Genomic DNA, 23,028 nt, shown 5'->3' on the forward strand with positions numbered 1-23,028 from the left:
CAACTCCATTTGTACATGACAGAAGAGTTATTTGAATCTTCTGTCTCCAGTATTTTACGGTTCTTTAGTTTTGTAGAAGGTGATGGAGAATTATTATGGAATTTAAAAAATAATTTTCTTAGAATTATAACAGCATTGCTATGTATCCAGAACAGAATGAAATCCTAATAATAATTCTAAGATATTAGGCTTTGGAATTGTGAATGTTTTAAAAAATAATGGAAGATGGAAGTAGGACATATTTCATGCCCAAAAGATGGGTCATAGTTTACTGTAAAGCATTCATAAGGAGACAACGGGTCTGGATCAGTCCAGGTCTCCAGGGCCCTCACTGGACTCATTCCTTCCCTGGAGTCTATCTGAGCCACTGAGAGTGGACTCCCAGGCCTGATCCCTTTCCCTACTCCACATACCCTTTCAAACATTTAAAAATAAACAGTAATATTTTTTTACATAAGGGTAAAATATAAAATTCATTTTTAAACATTTTGATTTATTTTTTGAACACCCAAGAGTCCTAAGAATTTTTAAAGTATTTAAATTATATTGGCCAAGTGCTATGGCTCACACCTGTAATCCCAGCACTTTAGGAGGCCAAGGTGGGCAGATCACCTGAAGTCAGGAGTTTGAGACCAGCCTAGACAACATGGGTAAAGCCCCTCTCTCATAAAAAAAAAAAAAAATACAAAAATTAGCCAGGCATGGTAGTGCATGCTTATAATCCCAGCTACTGGGGAGGCTGAGGCAGGAGAATTGAACACAGTAGGTGGAAGCAGCAATGAGCTAAGATTGCACCACTGCACTCCAGCCTGAGTGACAGAGTGAGACCCAGTCTCAAAATAAATAAATACATAAATTACATCCCTCATTCTCATTTCCAATAGGCCTTGAAGACAAAGAAGCAGGGTAAATGTACAGAAGGAGATTCTCTCTTTATTATTCCAAATAACGTCAAGGATGAAAATCCTCATGATAGAATTCAGTTTAGATTGTTTTTTTTTTTTAATCAAAGTATGCCAGCATTTACCTTTTGTACTATATTGACAAGCTCATTCAGTGAATGACCAAGAAAATGGGGAAAGTGGTTTGTTCCAAACAGTTTTCCTCATTGAGGGAGCTCACAAAGCTCAGGTTTTGTATCTGGAAAGGGCATTAGTGTCATTAACAAGTTTGAAAACATGGAGTTTATGCTGGGCATGCATCTTCCAACTCCATGAATGGAGAAAAGGGGTGGAGTTGAGGGGTGCTGCGTGAGGAAGCCGTTGTGTGTGCCAGACGTTTGTTCAATTACAACACAACCTTGATATTATACATGAAGATTCAAAACTGGGTATCTGGGACATTTTAAAGCAATATTCTGAATTAGATTGAAAAGTAGTATATATTTAACAAAACACACTTTTTTAAACAAAAGCAAAAACCATAAACACTATGTTATCTGTGATTCTTTACAAAAAAAGAGAATCAAAGTATATTTATAAATTTAAAGACATTTTATTCCTATTTCTTTCCACCATGGGCTGACAGTGTATAAAACAGAAAAAGTATATGAGGAGGATTTGAATTTGTTATCGAAAAGAACTTCCTAAAATTTCTAAAAGAAACAAAGAAAAAAGCCCCCAAAATCTACTTTTCTACTCCAGTAGGTAAAGAATTACAGTTTAGTATGATATAAGGAACTGTCCTAAAAAGTAGGGTGTTTTAACTTCATTATAAATAAATTCCATGATGTTCAGAAAAAGTTCTTTAGATATTAAAATATTAACTTCATTTGCAAATTTCTTCTAATTACTCACAAAAGATAAATGTGAAATATACATTTTGTTTTACACTGTTCTAAGTTTTCAAAGTGCTCTATTACTTTGTCTTTACATAATTACATATAACCATTGGATTGCCTCTGAACTAATGTAATAGTTTTACATATCTATACCTGGGATTAAGAAAAGTAAGTGTCTTCTAAATTTAGATTCATGCTGTGCATGTTCTCTTTTCATATAGCTTTTCTCACACTAAGAGGTGCTGCCAGTGAGGACGGGGAGAAAGCCCTAAACACAGGCCAAATATATCAAACCCCAGATTCATCTTTTTGACACTTAGGCCCCAGAGGCAACATAAAATCAGCCAAAAAATTCTCACTTTTTTCACTATTCTAATTTTTCTCTTTCTATATTCAAATAGGAGGCCAAGAAAGATCAGTTATAAAACCACAGAAAATAGGCCATGTACCGCTAGAAATAACAGCTCCAATGCTCAAATGCAAACATGCATGAGTCCTGGCTGTCAGCCTACTAGCACTTGATTACAGGGAATGACCTGAAGCTGGAACTACTTCGTGGGTGAATGGGAGTCATATGAAACTCTTGAGGAAAACAAAGGGTGAAGAATTGAAGCAAATTATGTATAAGTGAGTTACTATACTATGTTCTATGTGATTTAAAATAAATTTGGGGTTAAAAAATAGAATATGGTAATTCATCAATATCAGGACATGAACTTGGAAATACCATGCAATTTCCTTCACAAATACTTATTTAATCTGCATTTTAAATATATTGTAAGCACTGACAATATAAAAATAAAAGTTGTTAAATGTTTCCCTCCTTTTAGTTGCTCACATAGTAAGGAAACCAATGACAATGCAGTCCTTCCTTTTTATTCGTGGAGGATACATTCCAAAATCCCTAGTAGGTGCCTGGAACTGCAAATGGTACTGAACCATATATATCCTATCTTTATTTTTCTATACATACATACACACCTATGATAAAGTTTAATGTATAAATTAGGCACAGGAAGAATTAACAGCAACAATAAAACAGGACAATTATAACAATATACTGTAATAAAACTTACGTGATTGTGGTCTCTCTCAAAATACTGCAATATTTTTGGGCTGGGGTTGACCATGGGTGACTAAAGCCCCATGAAGTAAAACTGCAGATAAGGGAGGACCACTGTAACTAAGGTACTAGTGTAAGAAGTGCTAAATAGTAACAATAGCTCACATTCACTGACTATGTTCTATGGGCTACTTTATTCTCAGCGAATACTTGCCAACACATATTGCTATTATTATTATACAGAGCGGGAACTGAAGCACTCAAGGTTTAGTAACTTACCAAGTTCACACAGCTTGGAAGTGCTGGAATAAGAGATCAAGCACACGTAGCCAAACTCAACAGCCAAAGTTCTTCACCACTATCATACCCAGTAGTTATGCAGGGTGTGCATTAGAGAATTAAGACTTCAAAAAATAGGGAAGGCTTCACAGAACGTTCAGTTTGGAGTAATCTTATTCAGAATGTTTCCTAGTAGTCCATGATGAGCTACAGACTCTCCCTTCCTTCCTTCATTCATCCACAGTACTTATTGTGCCCCAACTAATTACAGATGGTCTCCAACTTAGGATAGTTCCACTTGGGATTTTTTTGTTGTTGTTGTTGTTTGTTTGTTTTGAGATAAAGTCTTGCTCTATCATCCTGGCCGAGTGCAGTAGTGTGACCTTGGCTCACTGTAACCTCAGCTTCCTGGGCTTATGTGATTCTTGCCTCAGCTTCCCAAGTAGCTGGACTACAGGTGTGTGCCACCACATCTGGCTGTTTTTTTATATTTTTAGTAGAGATGGGGTTTCACCATGTTGGTCAGGATGGTCTCGAACTCTTGACCTCAGGTGATCTGCCTGCCTCAGCCTCCCAAAGTACTGGGATTACATGTGTGAGTCATTGTGCCTGGTTGATTTTTTTACTTTATGACAGTACAAGAGCAATACGCATTCAGTAGAAACTGTACTTCCGGTTTCCGTACAACCATTCTGTTGTTCACTTTCAGTGCAATAAATTACATGAGCTATTCAACACTTTATTATAAAATCAGTTTGTTTTGTACTAGATGATTTTCCTTAACTATAGGCTAGTGTAAGTGTTCTGAGCACGTTTAAGCAGGCTAGGCTAAACTATAATGCTCGGTAGGTTAGGTATATTTGATGTATTTTTGACTTTCCACGTATGATAGGTTTATGAGGACATAACCCTTTCATAAATTGAGTAGCACCTGTATTCCCAAAGGCATACGGAACTGTAAAAAATACAGAAAACAAATTCCTGTTTCACTGGTCTTAAAGTCTAGCAATGGAGTGTGACAAGGAACACTAAACAAGATAAAGAAGCAGAATGAGTTGGTAAAGAAAAAAAAAGCAAAAAAGAGAACAGGAAGTGAATTAATTAATTCATTATGGGGTGAGTGAATCTGATAAAAGACAGAAACTGGTTTACTAAAGAAATAGCATTTAAATAGGGACCTATAGTATCCAAGAGGTAACAATCTTGTACTATACTTCTCATTCGTATAATAAGTTTCCTCACTCTAAGACGTTTATTGCAGCCAAAATTGTATCAATTGATACTCAACCTACTTAAAGGTGTATTGTGAAGATTAAATGAGAAGACAGGTACAATGCACTTAGCATAGTGCCTGGCTTGTAATAAGAACTTAGTGAATGCTATTATACATTATTATTGCTACTGTTTTAATAAAATCATGCAATCAGATATACAATGTATCTCCAGTCCACCTATACTGGGAGACCAAGATAGCCATTTAACATTTGATCAGATGTCTAAAAAGTAACTGTTTCTGGAATACATGTATGAAGCATTACAGTTTAGCTCTGAAGTACAAGAACACTGCTTACAATAACCTCCCATGATCTAAAAAGGACTGAGGTTGTTGTGACATCAAGGGATTCACCAAAGTAGATGCAGGATGCCCAGTGCCCAGAAAATGAGTGGGTGTCAGTATAAGGTACACAGGGTCAGCTAGCCTCATCACAGACTTCAATTTTTGGCAGTCTTGTGCCTATTTTTTGGCTGCAAGGAAAGTGTTTACTTCTCCTTCTATGAACAGATGATTTCCATAGCTCTGGGGTTTGAAAAGGTCGGCAGTGATAAAAAAAAAAAAGGCTTAGGAAGAGCTCTCAAATTTTCTGCTACTGTTATGAGTTTCTTTATACAAATGTTGATACATGGAAGACAATCAAGCAATGCATGGAAAATCTGTATTCCAAGTCCAAAAGCAACTCATTCCAGAAAAATTTCCTCAGCTCTCTCCCTAATGATTTAAACACCCATTTTCACTCACTTCTGCAGAAGTACATTCACAGGAAGAGTGAGTGAGAACAGTAGGCTTTATAGCTGGAAGCCACTTTCTTCCTTTACCTAGAATGTTGTATGATCCTTTTTTCTTTTTACACACGGAATGGAGTGGATGCTATTGTTATAATTCCCTCTACTAAGAAATACTAAAATCATAATCTCTTAGATTTTTCAGTTTCAGACCTGCAAAGTCCTAAAAACCTAAAAATCTTTGGGCTGAGCACACCAGATGTAATATATTACTGTGTCAGAATTCTTCAGTGTCCTACTTGGCTAAATCATTTTCAAAAATATTTTCTCTTTGGTGATAGAAAGTTCTATACCCATACCACAAAACCACCAACTGCCTTGGAGCACTATCAATCATGGCTTTATGCTTTCATTCATCCTTGTTCATAGAAAAAGTACCTAAAAGTGTAAAAACAAACCTGCTCCCAATTTGTTACTTTTTTGATTTGACAATGTTGCCTTTATTGTGTTTTCTGGTTCCCAATGAATACAAAATTAGCCTGAGAGTTTGAAACCATCTTTTCTCAGTTGTGATACACTATTCTCAGTATACTTCAACAAACTGGCAATTTTTACCAGTTTCCATTTCAGATGAATGTGTAAGCAAGGAGTGGTTTACAGTAAGTACCCAAGAGGGTTATGGGATTAGAGTCTCTATCGACGTTTAGCAATAGGACTTGACTCTTGAATACTTTGGGTAAAATACTGTGCGAGTCAAGAGTTCAGGCTGGATGTTGCAAGAAGACCCCTTCCAATCTTGCAGTGCTCAATTTTTCAATCAATAGTAGAATTGTTTTTGAAAACTAGGAGCAGAAGCTGCTGATCCCATACTCAGTCCAGGGTATTATTTTGAAAAGTGAGAAATAATATCACCATCATCATCCAAGAGAGGAAAATATAGGAGTGGAATACAGAATTATTAATAAAATGAAAGGTTTTCATTTTTCCTTTCCAATAAAAAATGGGTAATGCCAAAAATATGTCTTAGTTTTAAAAAAGATTTTAAAAGCAGTTTTAGGTTCCCAACAAGATTACACAGAGAGTTTCCATTTATATCCTGTTTCCCTCACACTGGCCCCCAGCCTTTCCCACTGTCAATTTCCTGCACCAGACCACTACGGTTGTTATGACTGACGAACCCTTACATCATTATCATCCAAAGGCCGTAGTTCACATTAAGTGTTTACAACTCTTGGTGTTGTACTTTGTCTGATTTTATATTTTTGTCTGGACAACAGAAATGTTGACAGTTGGAAGAAAGTCCTCAGCTGCCATCTCGTGACCTGTTACCTATCTATTGATGGACTTTTATCACTTAGGCAGCAGAAGACCGGTTTGAACATGACAGGCACTTAATATGGCTTCATTTCTTCACTCAGACAGAAATTTTTAGTATTTCTTTCACTTACAGCAGCACAATAGCTGATTCTGACGACCCCATTTAGCATCAAAGCAGCTTCCCACTTCTTGCTCTACCCTTCAGTGTCCTCATATTGTGCTCTACCTTTTCTTTTTTTTCCCACAGTTTAACACATTTTCTTTCTGAGATGGAGTCTTACTCTGTCACCCAGGCTGGATTGCAGTGGCGCAATCTCTGCTCACTGCAACCTCCACCTCCCACGTTCAAGCGATTCATGTGCCTCAGCCTCCTGAGTAGCTGGAATTACAGGCATGTACCACCACAACCAGCTAATTTTTGTATTTTTAGTAGAGATGGGGTTTTACCATGTTGGCCAGGCTGGCCTCAAACTCCTGACCTCAAGTGATCTGCCCGCCTCAGCCTCCCAAAGTGCTGGGATACGGGGCTGAGCCACTGCACCCGACCTCTATTGCACTTTCTAACATCTTAGCTATCTATTAGTTTACTGCCTCCGAGTAAGTGGGGACCTTTCGTTGTTCTTCACTGACAAGACCTCAGTACTTAGAACAGTGGATGGCATACAGGTAGACACTTAATAAATATCCATCAAATGAAGGAATGAATGAGGATGCTTTTTCTAAAAAATAAGACATCAGGGAGTGATTTTGGCCACAGTTTGGAGGCCTACTTAGCCATGACTAACCAAGCCTGGCCAGCACTGGAGGGAAAGGTGCCCAGGTCCTATAAAGTGCTGGTGCTACCTCTATGTGGCTGGGCTCCTTGGGGTCCCTGCTAGATGAACATGGCCACTCTATCATATGAACTGGATGCAGTGCACAGGGAGCCTGGAGATGAGTGATAGGCCGGATTCCACCTCAGTCACACAAGCCTTTGCTCAGCCTGAACATGACTGGAAGAGCATGGTTGTTTCTGGCTGAGTGCCACAAGGAAAGAGGCAATGGAAAAGAAGTGATACAAAGTCAGAGACCAGGGGGTTTTTCCCCATGGGCCAGGGGACAGATGTGGTGACCCCAAAGAATATGATTACCACAAGTTTCCCTAATTTTCTGCTATGGACATTCAGATGAAGAAACCAAATCTCAAGTCAGTTTATGAATGCGATAATAAGAATTTTTTTTTTTTTTTTTGAGATGCAGTTTTACTCTTGTCACCAGGCTGGAGCACAGTGGCATGATCTCAGCTCATTGCAATCTGCTTCCTAGGTTCAAGCGATTCTCCTGCCTCAGCCTCCTGAGTAGCTGGGATTATAGGTGTCCTCTACCATGCCCAGCTAATTTTTGTATTTTTAGTAGAGACGGGGTTTCACCATGTTGGCCAGGCTGGCTCAGGTGATCCACCTGACTTGGCTTCCCAAAGTGCTGGGATTACAGGTGTGAGTTACTGTGCCCAGCTGGATTTTTTTTTTTTTTTTGGCTCTGGCTCTGTCACCCAGGCTGGAGAACAGTGGCACAACCATAGCTCACTGTGGCCTTGAACTCCTGGGCAAGCGATCCTTCCTCCTCAGCCTCCTGAGTAGCTGGGACGACATGGGTCACCATGTCCAGCTATTTTTTTTTTTTTTTTTTTTTGAGACAAAGTCTCACTCTGTCACCCAGGCTGGAGTGCAGTGGTGTGATCTTTTGACTCACTGCAACCTCTGCCTCCTAGGTTCAAGTGAGTCTCATGCCTCAGCCTCTCAAGTAGCTAAGAATACAGATACCCACCACTGTGCCCAGCTAATTTTGGTATTTTTAGTAGAGATGAGGTTTCATCATGCTGGCCAGGCTGATCTCAAACTCCTGACCTCAGGTGATCCACCCACCTCGGCCTCCCAAAGTGCTGGGATTACAGGGATGAGCCACCATGCCTGGCCCCAGCCAATTTAAAAAAAAAAAATTGTACAGACAGGGTCTTGCTATGTCATCCAAGCTTGATGATGAGTATTTTCATGTGATTTAAAATTCTACAATAAAAGGGCAAATGTAAAAAGGCAAAAGAATTATGATTTTTTGTTAAACAAATGGATATGGTCAAATGGAACATAAAACAATGAGCTGAGTGAAAGAAAACGTTTCCTTTGATTTAATACACAAGATAAAAGCTTTGGCTATAGTGTGAAAAGAAGGTGGGAAGAGGAGATGTACTATAACTGAGAGAAAAGGGAAATGAAGCAGAAGAAGTCAACCTAAAGGGTCCTGCTCCCCTGCAATTTCCTGACATCCAAGTCTGGGATTTGAAAAAAGTAACCTGTGTGTTATATTATATGTGGATGTTACATTCTGCACTTATTCATATCCATAAAGGGTAACTATGCTATGTTATAAATACTTAATGTATCCTATACATACTATTGTCTTATTTACCCCCAATTCCCCTAATGGAAAGTAGGCTTCATGTAGGCAAGAACTGTATGTTTTGCCCTTGGAAGAGGGCCTAAAACCAGATAGGAACTCAGTTAATATTGGCTGTATGAATGAATAAATGACAAATAGCCGCTCACCTACCATCTACTGCTCACTTTACTTCAACTTTGAATTATACCATTTTTTATCTTACACGGGAGAACCAGTGTTTCTCCTTCCTCCCCCAGGTATGTATCCCAGAGTACCATATACAGATTGAGTATCCCTTATCCAAAACGCTTAGGGCTAGCACTATTTCAGATTTGGGATTTTTTTTTTTTTTTGGTGGGGGTGGTGGTAATTTTGGAATGTGTGCATTATTCTTACCCATTGAGCATCCCTAATGCAAAAAGCTAAAATCTGAAATGCTCAATGAGCATTTCCTTTGAGCATCACATCTGCACTCAGTTTTAGAATCTGGAGTGCTTTAGATTTCGGATTTTCAGATTAGGAGTACTCATCCTACACATGTAAGGGACCGGAAGGAGCCAGTGGTGCCATTTTTATTTCTATAGAACCTGTCATGCTACACTTAAGACAATTCTTGTTTACAGAGTTTGCCTCTGCATTGTGTTTCATTAACTATGACCAGATGCTGACACTTCTCCAAGTCATGGGAAATCAGGGAAGGGCCCTCCTTCCTTCAGCTTTGCGGGGCTTATTTAGCCCTGCTGCAAGTAGGGCAGGTCAGCCCTGGCATCAACATGGCGTCAGCTCCTCAAACAGGAGCTCAGACGGATGTCAGTAAATGGGCATAAGAGTGCCAGCCACTTCTCAGTGTTAATCCAAGTACTATGCAACACTGTTCCATTGCTAAATTTCAGTAACACATCAGCCTCACTGCCGAATCCTGATCACATGAGCTGGCTTTGTCCTGCAGCACAGCCAGAGGTAGAATCAGGACATAGCACAACTGCCATAAGTTTCAGACTAAGTCTCACAAAGGAAACTTTCGACCAATTTAGAATATTGGATTAAGCCCATAAAAAATAAAATCCATGCAGAACTTATTTCAGACAGAGAATAACATGCATAGTAATTATGGAGATTTCTAGTTATACTACCATGCATAATACCAACATAGTATTCTAACTTGGGCTTCATTACTTATAAAATTGTCCAGTTTCTGGAGTCAAGGAAGTATGGATCAAGTCTCAGAAAGGGTATGCGCATGAGTACAGTAATTTATAAAGCAATACAAGTTTTCTAAAATCACGTTTTAAAATTGAAGTCTTTGCCAAGTAAATGGCCATCAAAATGAGAGCTGCAACTAAGTGACAGTGACTATGAAACTCTCAAGTTGCAGAAATCGGTGTTAAAAAAGCACAGTATTCAATAAAAATGAGTAACAAAAGGCAAAATAAATGTGAACACATTTATATTTGGTATATTCTTTCAGAACAACAGCTTTGACTAGTGAGCACTTGAGGTCACTTACATTTTTTTTTCTGAATATAATTTTGCATGGCACAACCATCAGCAGTTATACCAGGGACCACTTTTCAGTGGTGGCCTTTACCAGGCGTGATTCAGAGCTAAGAAACAAAGTGAATCTGCCTCTTTCTGGAACTTGTGAATTCTGCAAATCTGTTTCTCAGTGACTGGGATGGGCTTGCACCTTATCACTCAAGTGGAGGAATACTGTAATCTCTGCAGAAGAATGTATGCATTCATGGAGTGTCCTTTCTAAAAGCTCTTGTCTCAAAGTTCTAAATATAAAATTAACATAAAATTTGAACCACTGAAGAATGTATTTCTTGTAAATTTCTCATCACCCACATTATTGTGATGCTTTCCCCTCCATTTCCCAACTTCCTATCCCTTCCAAACCCCTCAATCTGTTACCCTGAACTCTCTCTCTCTCCCAATTCAAGTCAAATCTGGCGTCCATGTTTTGTCTGCTCAGCAGGAGGATAATTTCAACAATCTCCTGCTTTTTATAAGATCAGTTTATTCCTCCAATATAATAATTAGTTTCAGATGAACCTGGTTGCTGGCACTCGGCTTGGTTCCACTGTGGTACTAGCAAGGAGCAGATACTTCCTGCTGCACTATTTTTTAGAGCAAAGAGTCTGGGCACCATCTTAGACCCAGAACAAACTTTCACAATTTACTTCTTTAAAATATAGCTGAGATTCGATAATCTAGAGTTTCAAAAGAGATCAACTGAAATCATGATGACAGAAATCTTTTCAGTTTACTCTAAAAATGGTTCAGTAAATTATTCCTCCATTTAGCAAGCTATAACAGGTCACCAAGAACACAAATCTTATGAAAATAACCAGTGCTGTAATCCTTGCAAATATACAGAGGTTTCAAGTAGGAAGTTAACAGCATTATCTTAACATCTTACAGCTTAATTAGCTTTTAGGAGATAATGAATACAGATAGTAAATAAATACACTGCTTTGGAAATAAGGATATTAGGGGAGGAATTCTAGAAGATCTGTTCACAGTGACACAGAAGAACCAAGTAAAACTTTTTTTTTTTTGAAACAGAGTCTTGCTCTCGTCGCCCAGGTTGGAGTGCAATGGCGCGATCTCTGCTCGTTGCAACCTCCGCCTCCTGGGTTCCACTGATTCTCCTGTTTCAGCCTCCTGAGTAGCTGGGATTGCAGGCACCTGCCACCACACCCAGCTAATTTTTTTATATTTAGTAGAGACAGTTTCACCATGTTGGCCAGGCTGGTCTCGAACTCCTGACCTCAAGTTATCCTGCTGCCTCAGCCTCCCAAAGTGCTGGGATTAAAGGTGTGAGCCGCTGCTCCTGGCCACAAGACAGGTTTTTGTTGTTGTTGTTGTTGTTGTTGTTTTTTGAGCAGAGTCTTGCTCTGTTGCCAGGCTGGAGTGCAGTGGCATGATCTGAGCTCACTGCAGCCTCCGCCTCCCAGGTTCAAGTGATTCTCCTGCCTCAGCCTCCCGAGTAGCTGGGACTATAGGCACATGCCACTACGCCCAGCTGAGTTTTGCATATTTTAGTAGAGATGGGGTTTCACCATGTTGGCCAGGATAGTCTCGATCTCTTGAGCTCGTGATCCACCCGCCTGGGTCTCCCAAAGTGCTGGGATTACAGGTGTGAGCCACTGTACCCGGCCAAGACATTTTTTATAAACAGAATGATCAAGACAATCTACACAAAGCACAATCAAAGCAGGGACAGTCTCGGGCAAAAGGGAAGTTGCCACAGTTTTCCTTCATGTCTCCCTCATGCCTCCTATCAGTCCCTGCACATTTGGACTCATTAATTTAGTGCCAGTTGTGGAGCCATCTGTGAGTGCTTTTATCATCATAACCTTAGGTTATCATATTTATAAATCCCAGCAACCCCTGAGCTATGCTTTTGGGTGTGGGTTACTTTGATGCATATACATGCTTTGAGGCTGTGAATTATGGAGTACCTCTTAGTGTCTTCAAGTCTTTCTTATAAGTGAAAGCAATCTCCTCTCTCCTTTATCACACAACAATATGATTTTGTATGGTTTATCTTACCTTCACATGTACGGCCATCTGCAGAGATTGAGAAACCCTGCTGGCAGACACAATGAAAAGAGCCCTCTGTGTTTAGGCACTCCCCTTGAGGACCACAGAGCCCTGGATGTTCGCATTCATTAATATCTGTAATTTAAACAAAAACCACATGATTATCTCAATTGACGCAGAGAAGGCATTTGACAAAATTCAACAGCCCTTTATGCTAAAAACCCTCAATAAACTCGGTATCGATGGAACGTATCTCAAAGTAATAAAAGCTATTTATGACAAACCAACAGCCAATATCATACTGAATGGGCAAAAACTGGAAGCATTCCCTTTGAAATCTGGCACTAGACAAGGATGCCCTCTCTCACCACTCCTATTCAATATAGTACTGGAAGTTCTAGCCAGAGCAATCAGGCAAGAAAAAGAAATAAAGGGTATTCAAATAGGAAAGGTGGAAGCCAAATTGTCTCTATTTGCAGACGACATGATAGTATACCTAGAAGACCCCATCGCCTCAGCCCAAAAACTCCTGAAACTGATAAACAACTTCAGCAAAGTCTCAGGATATAAAATCAATGTGCAAAAATCACAAGCATTCGTCTACACCAATAACAGACTTAAAGAAAGCCAAATCAAGAGCGAACTGCCATTCGCAATTGCTACAAAAAGAATAAAATACCTTGGAATACAACTCACAAGGAACGTAAGGGACCTCTTCAAGGAGAACTACAAACCACTGCTCAACGAAATCAGAGAGGACACAAACAGATGGAGAAACATTCCATGTTCATGGTTAGGAAGAATTAATATCGTGAAAATGGCTATACTGCCCAAAGTAATTTACAGAATCAACGCTATCCCCATCAAGCTACCATTGACTTTCTTCACAGAACTGGAAAAAACCACCATGAACTTCATATGGAACCAAAAGAGAGCCCGCATAGCCAAGTCAACTCTAAGCAAAAAGAACACAGCGGGGGGCATCACACTACCGGATTTCAAACTATACTACAAGGCTACAGTAATCAAAACAGCATGGTACTGGTACCAAAACAGAGATATAGACCAATGGAATAAAACAGAGGCACCGGAGGCAACACAACATACATACAACTATACAATCTTTGATAAACCTGACAAAAACAAGCAATGGGGCAAGGATTCCATGTTTAACAAATGGTGTTGGGAAAACTGGCTAGCCATGTGCAGAAAGCAGAAACTGGACCCCTTCCTGACACCTTACACTAAAATTAACTCCAGATGGATTAGAGACTTAAACATAAGACCTGGCACCATAAAAACCCTAGAAGGAAATCTAGGCAAAACTATCCAGGACATAGGAGTAGGCAAGGACTTCATGAACAAAACACCAAAAGCATCGGCAACAAAAGCCAAAATAGACAAATGGGACCTAATGAAACTCCACAGCTTCTGCACGGCAAAAGAAACAGTCACTACAGTGGATCGGCAACCAACAGAATGGGAAAAAATTTTCGCAGTCTACCCATCTGACAAAGGGCTGATATCCAGAATTTACAAAGAACTCAAACAGATTTACAGGAAAAAAACAGACAAGCCCATTCAAAAATGGGCAAAGGATATGAACAGATACTTTACGAAAGAAGACATATATGAGGCCAACAGTCATATGAAAAAATGCTCATCGTCACTGGTCATCAGAGAGATGCAAATCAAAACCACGTTGAGATACCATCTCACGCCAGTTAGAATGGCGATCATTAAAAAATCTGGAGACAACAGATGCTGGAGAGGATGTGGAGAAAAAGGAACACTTTTACACTGTTGGTGGGAGTGTAAATTAGTTCAACCATTGTGGAAGACAGTGTGGCGATTCCTCAAGGCCTTAGAAATAGAAATTCCATTTGACCCAGCAATCCCATTACTGGGTATATATCCAAAAGACTATAAATCGTTCTACTATAAAGACACATGTACACGAATGTTCATTGCAGCACTGTTTACAATAGCAAAGACCTGGAATCAACCCAAATGCCCATTGATAATAGACTGGATTGGAAAAATGTGGCACATATACACCATGGAATATTATGCAGCAATCAGAAATGATGAGTTTGTGTCGTTTGTAGGGACATGGATGAATCTGGAGAACATCATTCTCAGCAAACTGACACAAGAACAGAAAATGAAACACCGCATATTCTCACTCATAGGTGGGTGATGAAAAATGAGAACACATGGACACAGAAAGGGGAGTACTAAACACTGGGGTCTATTGGGGGGAAAAGGGGAGGGCCAGTGGGAGGGGGAGGTGGGGAGGGATAGCCTGGGGAGAAATGCCAAATGTGGGTGAAGGGGAGAAGAAAAGCAAAGCACACTGCCATGTGTGTACCTACGCAACTGTCTTGCATGCTCTGCTCATGTACCCCAAAACCTATAATCCAATAAAAAATTAAAAAAAAAAAAAATCTGTAATTTAAAAGAGAGTCTTAAAAACCTGAAAAAAATTGGTTTTATTTTCATATACTATCAAACAGATGGTAAAGAAATTTATTATGACATGGCTGGACATTTATTTAGTGGCCCAACTATACCATTTGTCCATAGACCACAGGACAAGCTGAATTATGAGAGAGAAACTATTTAGGTTGACCAAGGAAATAGCCAATGTTCAACCATTTTTGACCAGCAAAAAAAAGCAATTTCATAGGTTCAACCCAAAGCTACCCTTATCTTAGAAATAAGGGGGCTTAAGGAATATTCCATAACCCTAAGAGATGCTCTCCATTGGTGAGAATGCTGCGTCCTCCTCTGTCCTCCCCCATTGCCATGTACACAGCTGTTAGAGTCTGTAGTACCTTGCTACATTCCTGCCTATTCATCCCTAGGATGTGGGCTTCTTAAGGGCAAGGCTAGACATGTCTTCTTTACAGTATTTGGCTCATAAACAGCACTTCGCAAATGTCTCCTGAATATATAAATGAAATAGACTCCAACCTATAACTCATTGGAAATGGGTAATAGAAATAAAATACAAGTAAAAGAAGGCCTATGTATTTATTTTAGAGACAGGGTCTCACTGTTGCCCAGGCTGCAGTGCAGTGCCTGATCCCAGCTCACCACAGTCTCAAACTCCTGGGCACAAGTAATCCTCTCTCCTCAGCTTCTCAAGTAGATGGGACTAAGGTATTGGTCCCATGCCTGGCTAATTTTTAAAATTTTTTGCAGAGATAGGGGTCTCACTATGATGCCTAGGCTGGTCTTGAACTCCGGCCTCAAGTGATCCTTCTTGGCCTTCCAAAGTGCTGCAATTACAGAGGTGAGCCACCATGCCTGGCCAAGAAGGCCTTTTAGACCATGAAAATTCATATTTGCATGGCTTTCCAATGATGAAATCAGCTAATAAGAGCTTAATGCAGTGCCTACCACACAACAAAGGGTCAACAAGCAGTAACTACTTTTATGAAGGCTCACGAGCAGATCATCCATAAACTTGTGTTGTCCAATTTATGCTCAGCTTGTCCTCAGTGTAATTGTGCTCCCCATGGCCAGGGTTACGGGGTACTTCCAAACACTGACAACACATGGACTGTTTACTATAAGGAAAATGCTTTTTGAAACCAGTTCTAATTATATTGGCTAACAGTGCCCAAGATGACAACATAAGGCACCCAGAGAAAGGTGCACCTATTCACAATGGTTCTGATACAGGCAACTGCCTGATTGTTCGTTTACTCAACTGTGTCCATCATTATACTGATGGCTCCCGGAGAAGCAATCTCAATTGAAAAGCTCTGAGTTCCTGATGCCTGTTGAGTACATTGACAGGGTCATATGAATGTTTGTCCCCCACAAAATTTCTTAGTTATTTTCCTTCTCTACTAACTGAATGGTGACTGGTGACGGTTCTTTTAGTTAATTAGGATCATAAAAATGATTACATGTCCTTAGCAGCAGCATTCAGGTGGCACAGCTCTACTAAAATCCTTTTCCTATCTTCCTGAAATCTCCTAGGCCCTCCCTTTACCTGTTACAAAAGAGGTCTTTCATACAAGAACCCACATGAATGCTGCAAACCTTAATAACAGGGAAAAGGTACAGATGATATGTTCTTCCTATTGGCTGCTAGAACATGCCTGGCCACTGACCCAGTGGTCCTCAATAAAGTCATCCCTTTCCCTACAGCCAGAATCTCCTGAGGCTCTTCTTTTTGACTTGCTGATCTTCCTGTGCAACAGAAATTCTAACAATTATTGATTTAACCATCTTTCTTTATTAATCCTGAACTCTTTACCCTTCTATCTGTCACATAATTCAGATTATTTGGCCTGGCCATTGCTGTATCAAAATAAGAAACCAAGCAGGAATTACTTTCTGAACAATTCTCCTATTCTTGTTACTGTCACTAATTTCTAGATATTTCAAGGAAGGTCAATGAATCATTTTCTACTTACGTATTTATCAATATGATTTTACTCTGTGAAATTCTTTACTTCTTTTATAAAATCTTTGATATTGTCTGTTTTCTACCTATTGATACTACGTTAGATTCGCCATCTTTTTGAATTTTGACCTCCTTTTACTCCTCAGACCCATTCTTTATTTCCAACCTGCTGCCCAATAAACCTCTATCTGAGGAATAAGGTGGTTTGAGGTTACACTAGCCTGGGGACCAAGCCCAGGACCTATATCCATCTTATTAAATAGCCCTAGCGGCCACCTGACACCCCTCTTCTTACCCTTCTTATTTTATCCTATGCCTCAGTGTGGTCCTTTAAATACTACATGCTTTGCTATTTTGCCTAGGGAATAATGTGCACAAAGTTTCTGCATCAATAAAGTCACTGATTAACAAAGAATTGTCTAAGAGGTTTGATGAAAGGAACTGAAGATGAATTCCTAGACTTTTTTTTTTTTTCCAGGAAACTGCTAAGAAAGAATAACATGAATATTTGGACCTAGGGAAACATATGCATTCAATTTGGATTGTACTTATTGAGGCATTTCTGAACTATGCTGCTAGTAACTTCGAGCTGAAAGCCAGACTATATTTAAGTTGGGTTTCTTTCATGGGTCCGTGATTCCACAGAAATTCATAATTTGGCATGCGTAAATCAAAACATGAAACTGAACTGTATTTTGAATCTCAAATGTATCCTGCCACATTTCTAAAGAGACTATTAACATGGAATTTCCATATTGTCTGTATATGATCATTAGTTTTGTATGGGAAAGAAAATCTTAAACACGCTTCCAACTGAAAATGCTTTACTGAATACAGAAGTATTTTCAGAACATTAGGTAAAGTTTAAAGTTTATCACACACTGTTATTCAAACATGTCCATGGTTATTAGAATTGCCATCAATTATATTTTCATATTTTAAACAAACTCTGAAATCTACACCTCTCTACAGAATGCTGACATGATCAGGGGATTAGAGAAAAGTACGCTACTAACTTCAGGCAGAGTGAAAGATCACAAAACTGCCACTAGTGACAGAGTGAAAAGAGATACTTTAAAATGACATGAGTATATATGCCATATACAGCTTCTAACAGGAGGTGGTGGGTGATAAAAGAGATTCACAGACACTATTCTTTAAACAGTACTAAGACCTACTTCAGAAATGCTTCTCATTTATTTAGATTTACATTTTTCAGACATATTAACTTATTCTGGAAAAGAAGAATAAATGTGACAGAGAATGAAGTCAATTTAATAATTATTGAGTCAACAAAACCCCATATGTTTGGAGTAATCACATATTTGAGAGGTAATATCAAACCACAGACACACATTTAATATACTGAGAGAACAGAATAGTGCAATTAATGAATCAGATAACTAAATTAGTTCTGTGTGATTTAACTCTAGAAGTTAAATTTATGCAATATGAAATCTTGGTCCATTTATATTAAGATTTGGTTTTGCCTGTATTTGGCCAAAATAAATTGTGATGAGAAGAATTAGAAAATATACTTTTAAGCCAAAAAGCCTATAATAAAAACAAGATTCAGGGTTTGGTCTTCTCCGTGTGTGTGTGTGTGTGTGTGTGTGTGTGTGTGTGTGTGTCTTGGCATTTTCATATAAATCAAGATTCATTTTGTTAAAAGGCAATATTCCCAAAATAAAAATATTCTTATATATATTTACAATTCAAATGTTCCTTCTCTATTGCATTGAATCTAAGCACATTTAATTTCTGCATTAAAAAATTGAATTTCACCTTATTGCTTCAGGATGGTGAATAATTACATGATCTCAAATGAGAAATCTTGCAATTTTTAAAATATCTGTCTTGTACACATCAAGTACAGGAAGGAGTATGTTTAAATCTTGGAATCAGCAAAGGAATTAATTTTTAAAAACCTTATGTTCAAAGGTTTTTCCTATCTCTGACACATGGCTGGGTGTGACTGGTAATATAGATGTATAAAATAATTCCAGTGCCATAACTTAGAGAGTAGACACCATCTTCTCCTACAAGAATACTGTTATTTGGCACATGTGAGAGGAGATATAATTTATGGCATTATAGAATTTTTAAAAGCCATACATATTCAGTAACAGTGGATAAAAAGTAACCCTAACAATTTTTTTTGTTTATTTGTGCTTTGGTATATACTATACAGTTCCATAATGGTAGAGAAACAATAAGAAAAAAATAGTATTTGTCAAGTATCAGAAATAAATAGATATAAAGATAAATATAAGCGTGAATTTTCAATGGGAAAATATAGATATGGGTTTACTAACACTAGTAAATACAGGAAAGCTTTTACAGCAAGTCAATTTTGGGATACAGAATCTAGAGAATTTAATTTTTTTTAGCCATGGTATCGAAATGACTCAATGGGCTGCTTAACTTCACTGTCTTCTTTCTTTTGGCTATAAATGTGACAATTAAGTGGTATGGCAATGTAGAGAAGAGCAGTGGGAAAAGATCCTGAGTTCATCAACTTTACCACTCACTAGAGAGCAGCGTACTCATTAACTTATAGGAGCCTCAGTTACTCACGCACAAAATGAATACAAGAAAAGTTACCTCTGAAGTTGCTGTAAGAATTCAAAGAGATACCAAGATACCTGCAGTACTCAGCACACTGAAGAAACTCAGTTAAAGCTGTGTGATTATTCTTGTTAGAACCTGTGTCGTGTTGCTGTGTTTTTATCAGTACCCTGCGTCTACTGCACTGTTTGGAAGATTAAACATGATCGCAGTTTAAAAAAATATAAAATCCCCTTATTCATGATTTTGACCAAAGTGAGGATTCTTAGGAAGAGAAAAAGCAATGGTGGGCTGGGCACAGTGGCTCACCTGTAATCCCACCACAATGGGAGGCCAAAGCGGATGGATCACAAGGTCAGGAGTTCTAGACCAGCCTGGCCAAGATGGTGAAACCCCATCCTTACTAAAAATACAAAAATTAACTGGGTGTGGTAGTGGGTGCCTGTAATCCCAGCTTCTTGGGAGGCTGAGGCAGGAGAATTACTGAACCTGGGAGGTGAAGTTTGCAGTGAGCCGAGACTAAGCCGCTGCACTCCAGCCTGGGTGACAGAGCAAGACTCCATCTCAAAAAACAAACAAACAAAAACAAAAAAAGCAATGTGGGTACTGGATAAAAACAGAGAGTCAGAAAAAGACAGTTCAATATCACCTATGAGACAAAATAAAATACGCCCATAAAAGACATTTAAAAGCTGTAAGAGAAGAAATGGATAAATTCCTGGACTCCTGTGTCCTCCCAAGCCTAAACCAGGAGGAAGCTGAAACTATGAATAGACCAATAATAAGGGAAGAAGTCGAGGCAGCTATTAAGAGCCTACCACACAAAAAAAGTCCAGGTCCAGATGGGTTCACAGCCGAATTCTACCAGACACACAAAGAGGAGCTGGTACCATTCCTTCTGAAACTATTCCAAATAATCCAAAAAGAAGGAATCCTTCCCAAATCATTCTATGAGACCAATATCAACCTGATACCAAAACCCGGCAGAGACCCAACAAGAAAAGAAAACTTCAGGCCAATATCCATGATGAACATGATGCAAAAATCTTCAATAAAATATTGGCAAGCCGATTGCAACAGCAAATCAAGAAACTTACCCATCATGATCAAGTAGGATTCATCCCGGGGATGCAAAGCTGGTTCAACATATGCAAGTCTATAAACGTAATTCACCACATAAACAGAACCATAAACAAAAACCACATGATTATCTCAATTGACGCAGAGAAGGCATTTGACAAAATTCAACAGCCCTTTATGCTAAAAACCCTCAATAAACTCGGTATCGATGGAACGTATCTCAAAGTAATAAAAGCTATTTATGACAAACCAACAGCCAATATCATACTGAATGGGCAAAAACTGGAAGCATTCCCTTTGAAATCCGGCGCTAGACAAGGATGCCCTCTTTCACCACTCCTATTCAATATAGTCCTGGAAGTCCTAGCCATAGCAATCAGGCAAGAAAAAGAAATAAAGGGTATTCAAATAGGAAAGGAGGAAGCCAAATTGTCTCTATTTTCAGACGACATGATAGTATACCTAGAAGACCCCATCGCCTCAGCCCAAAAACTCCTGAAACTGATAAGCAACTTCAGCAAAGTCTCAGGATATAAAATCAATGCGCAAAAATCACAAGCCTTCCTCTACACCAATGACAGACTTAAAGAAAGCCAAATCAAGAACGAACTGCCATTCACAATTGCTACAAAAAGAATAAAATACCTTGGAATACAACTCACAAGGAATGTAAGGGACCTCTTCAAGGAGAACTACAAACCACTGCTCAATGAAATCAGAGAGGACACAAACAGATGGAGAAACATTCCATGTTCATGGTTAGGAAGAATTAATATCGTGAAAATGGCTATACTGCCCAAAGTAATTTACAGAATCAATGCTATACCCATCAAGCTACCATTGACTTTCTTCACAGAACTGGAGAAAACCACCACGAACTTCATATGGAACTAAAAGAGAGCCCGCATAACCAAGACAATTCTAAGCAAAAAGAACACAGCAGGGGGCATCACACTACCAGATTTCAAACTATACTACAAGGCTACAGTAATCAAAACAGCATGGTACTGGTACCAAAACAGAGATATAGACCCATGGAATAGAACAGAGGCAACAGAGGCAACACAACATATCTACAACCACACAATCTTTGATAAACCTGTCAAAAACAAGCAATGGGGAAAGGATTCCCTGTTCAACAAGTGGTGTTGGGAAAACTGGCTAGCCATGTGCAGAAAGCAGAAACTGGACCCCTTCCTGACACCTTACACTAAAATTAACTCCAGATGGATTAAAGACTTAAACATAAGACCTGACACAATAAAAACCCTAGAAGGAAATCTAGGCAAAACTATCCAGGACATAGGAGTAGGCAAGGACTTCATGAACAAAACACCAAAAGCATCGGCAACAAAAGCCAAAATAGACAAATGGGACCTAATGAAACTCCACAGCTTCTGCACGGCAAAAGAAACAGTCAATAGAGTGAATCGGCAACCAACAGAATGGGAAAAAATTTTTGCAGTTTACCCATCAGACAAAGGGCTGACATCCAGAATTTACAAAGAACTCAAACAGATTTACAGGAAAAAAACAAACAAGCCCATTCAAAAGTGGGCAAAGGATATGAACAGACACTTTACGAAAGAAGACATATATGAGGCCAACAATCATATGAAAAAATGCTCATCGTCACTGGTCATCAGAGAGATGCAAATCAAAACCACATTGAGATACCATCTCACGCCAGTTAGAATGGCGATCATTAAAAAATCTGGAGACAACAGATGCTGGAGAGGATGTGGAGAAAAAGGAACACTTTTACACTGTTGGTGGGAGTATAAATTAGTCCAACCATTGTGTAAGACAGTGTGGCGATTCCTCAAGGCCTTAGAAATAGAAATTCCATTTGACCCAGCAATCCCATTACTGGGTATATATCCAAAAGACTATAAGTCGTTCTACTATAAGGACACATGTACACGAATGTTCATTGCAGCACTGTTTACAATAGCAAAGACTTGGAATCAACACAAATGCCCATTGATGATAGACTGGATTGGAAAAATGTGGCACATATACACCATGGAATATTATGCAGCAATCAGAAATGATGAGGTTGTGTCATTTGTAGGGACATGGATGAATCTGGAGAACATCATCCTCAGCAAACTGACACAAGAACAGAAAACGAAACACCGCATATTCTCACTCATAGGTGGGTGATGAAAAATGAAAACACATGGACACAGAGAGAAGAGTACTAAACACTGGGGTCTATTGGGGGGAAATGGGGAGGGCCAGTGGGAGGGGGAGGTGGGGAGGGATAGCCTGGGGAGAAACGCCAAATGTGGGTGAAGGGGAGAAAGGAAGCAAAACACACTGCCATGTGTGTACCTATGCAACTGTCTTGCATGTTCTGCACATGTACCCCCAAACCTAAAATGCAATAAAAAATTAAAAAAATAAATAAATAAAAATAAATAAATAAATAAAAGCTGTAAGATAATTTTGAATCCAGTACCAAGGTTACGGCATGGAAGGAACAGCAAAGTACGGGTGATCTCAGCATGGAAGTACTCAGAGTGAGGACATGGCTCTGACCTGCGTGAG

The 23,028-nt window shown here is 39.1% G+C and overlaps 1 protein-coding gene across 17 annotated transcripts in view; it reads right to left on the reverse strand.

The window, feature by feature from the left end:
• Positions 1 to 23,028, reverse strand: part of LTBP1 (latent transforming growth factor beta binding protein 1) — a 466,293-nt gene that overhangs the window by 76,017 nt on the left and 367,248 nt on the right. For all 17 annotated transcript variants that reach the window (XM_078349509.1, XM_078349510.1, XM_078349508.1 and 14 more), the window contains one exon: positions 12,414 to 12,539. In XM_078349509.1, coding sequence (XP_078205635.1) covers positions 12,414 to 12,539 — 126 coding nt within the window. The remainder of the gene's footprint in view (positions 1 to 12,413; positions 12,540 to 23,028) is intronic.

The sequence above is a fragment of the Callithrix jacchus genome, chromosome 14 (genome assembly GCF_049354715.1).
Source record: "Callithrix jacchus isolate 240 chromosome 14, calJac240_pri, whole genome shotgun sequence".
NCBI classification, from domain to species: Eukaryota; Metazoa; Chordata; class Mammalia; order Primates; family Cebidae; genus Callithrix; species Callithrix jacchus.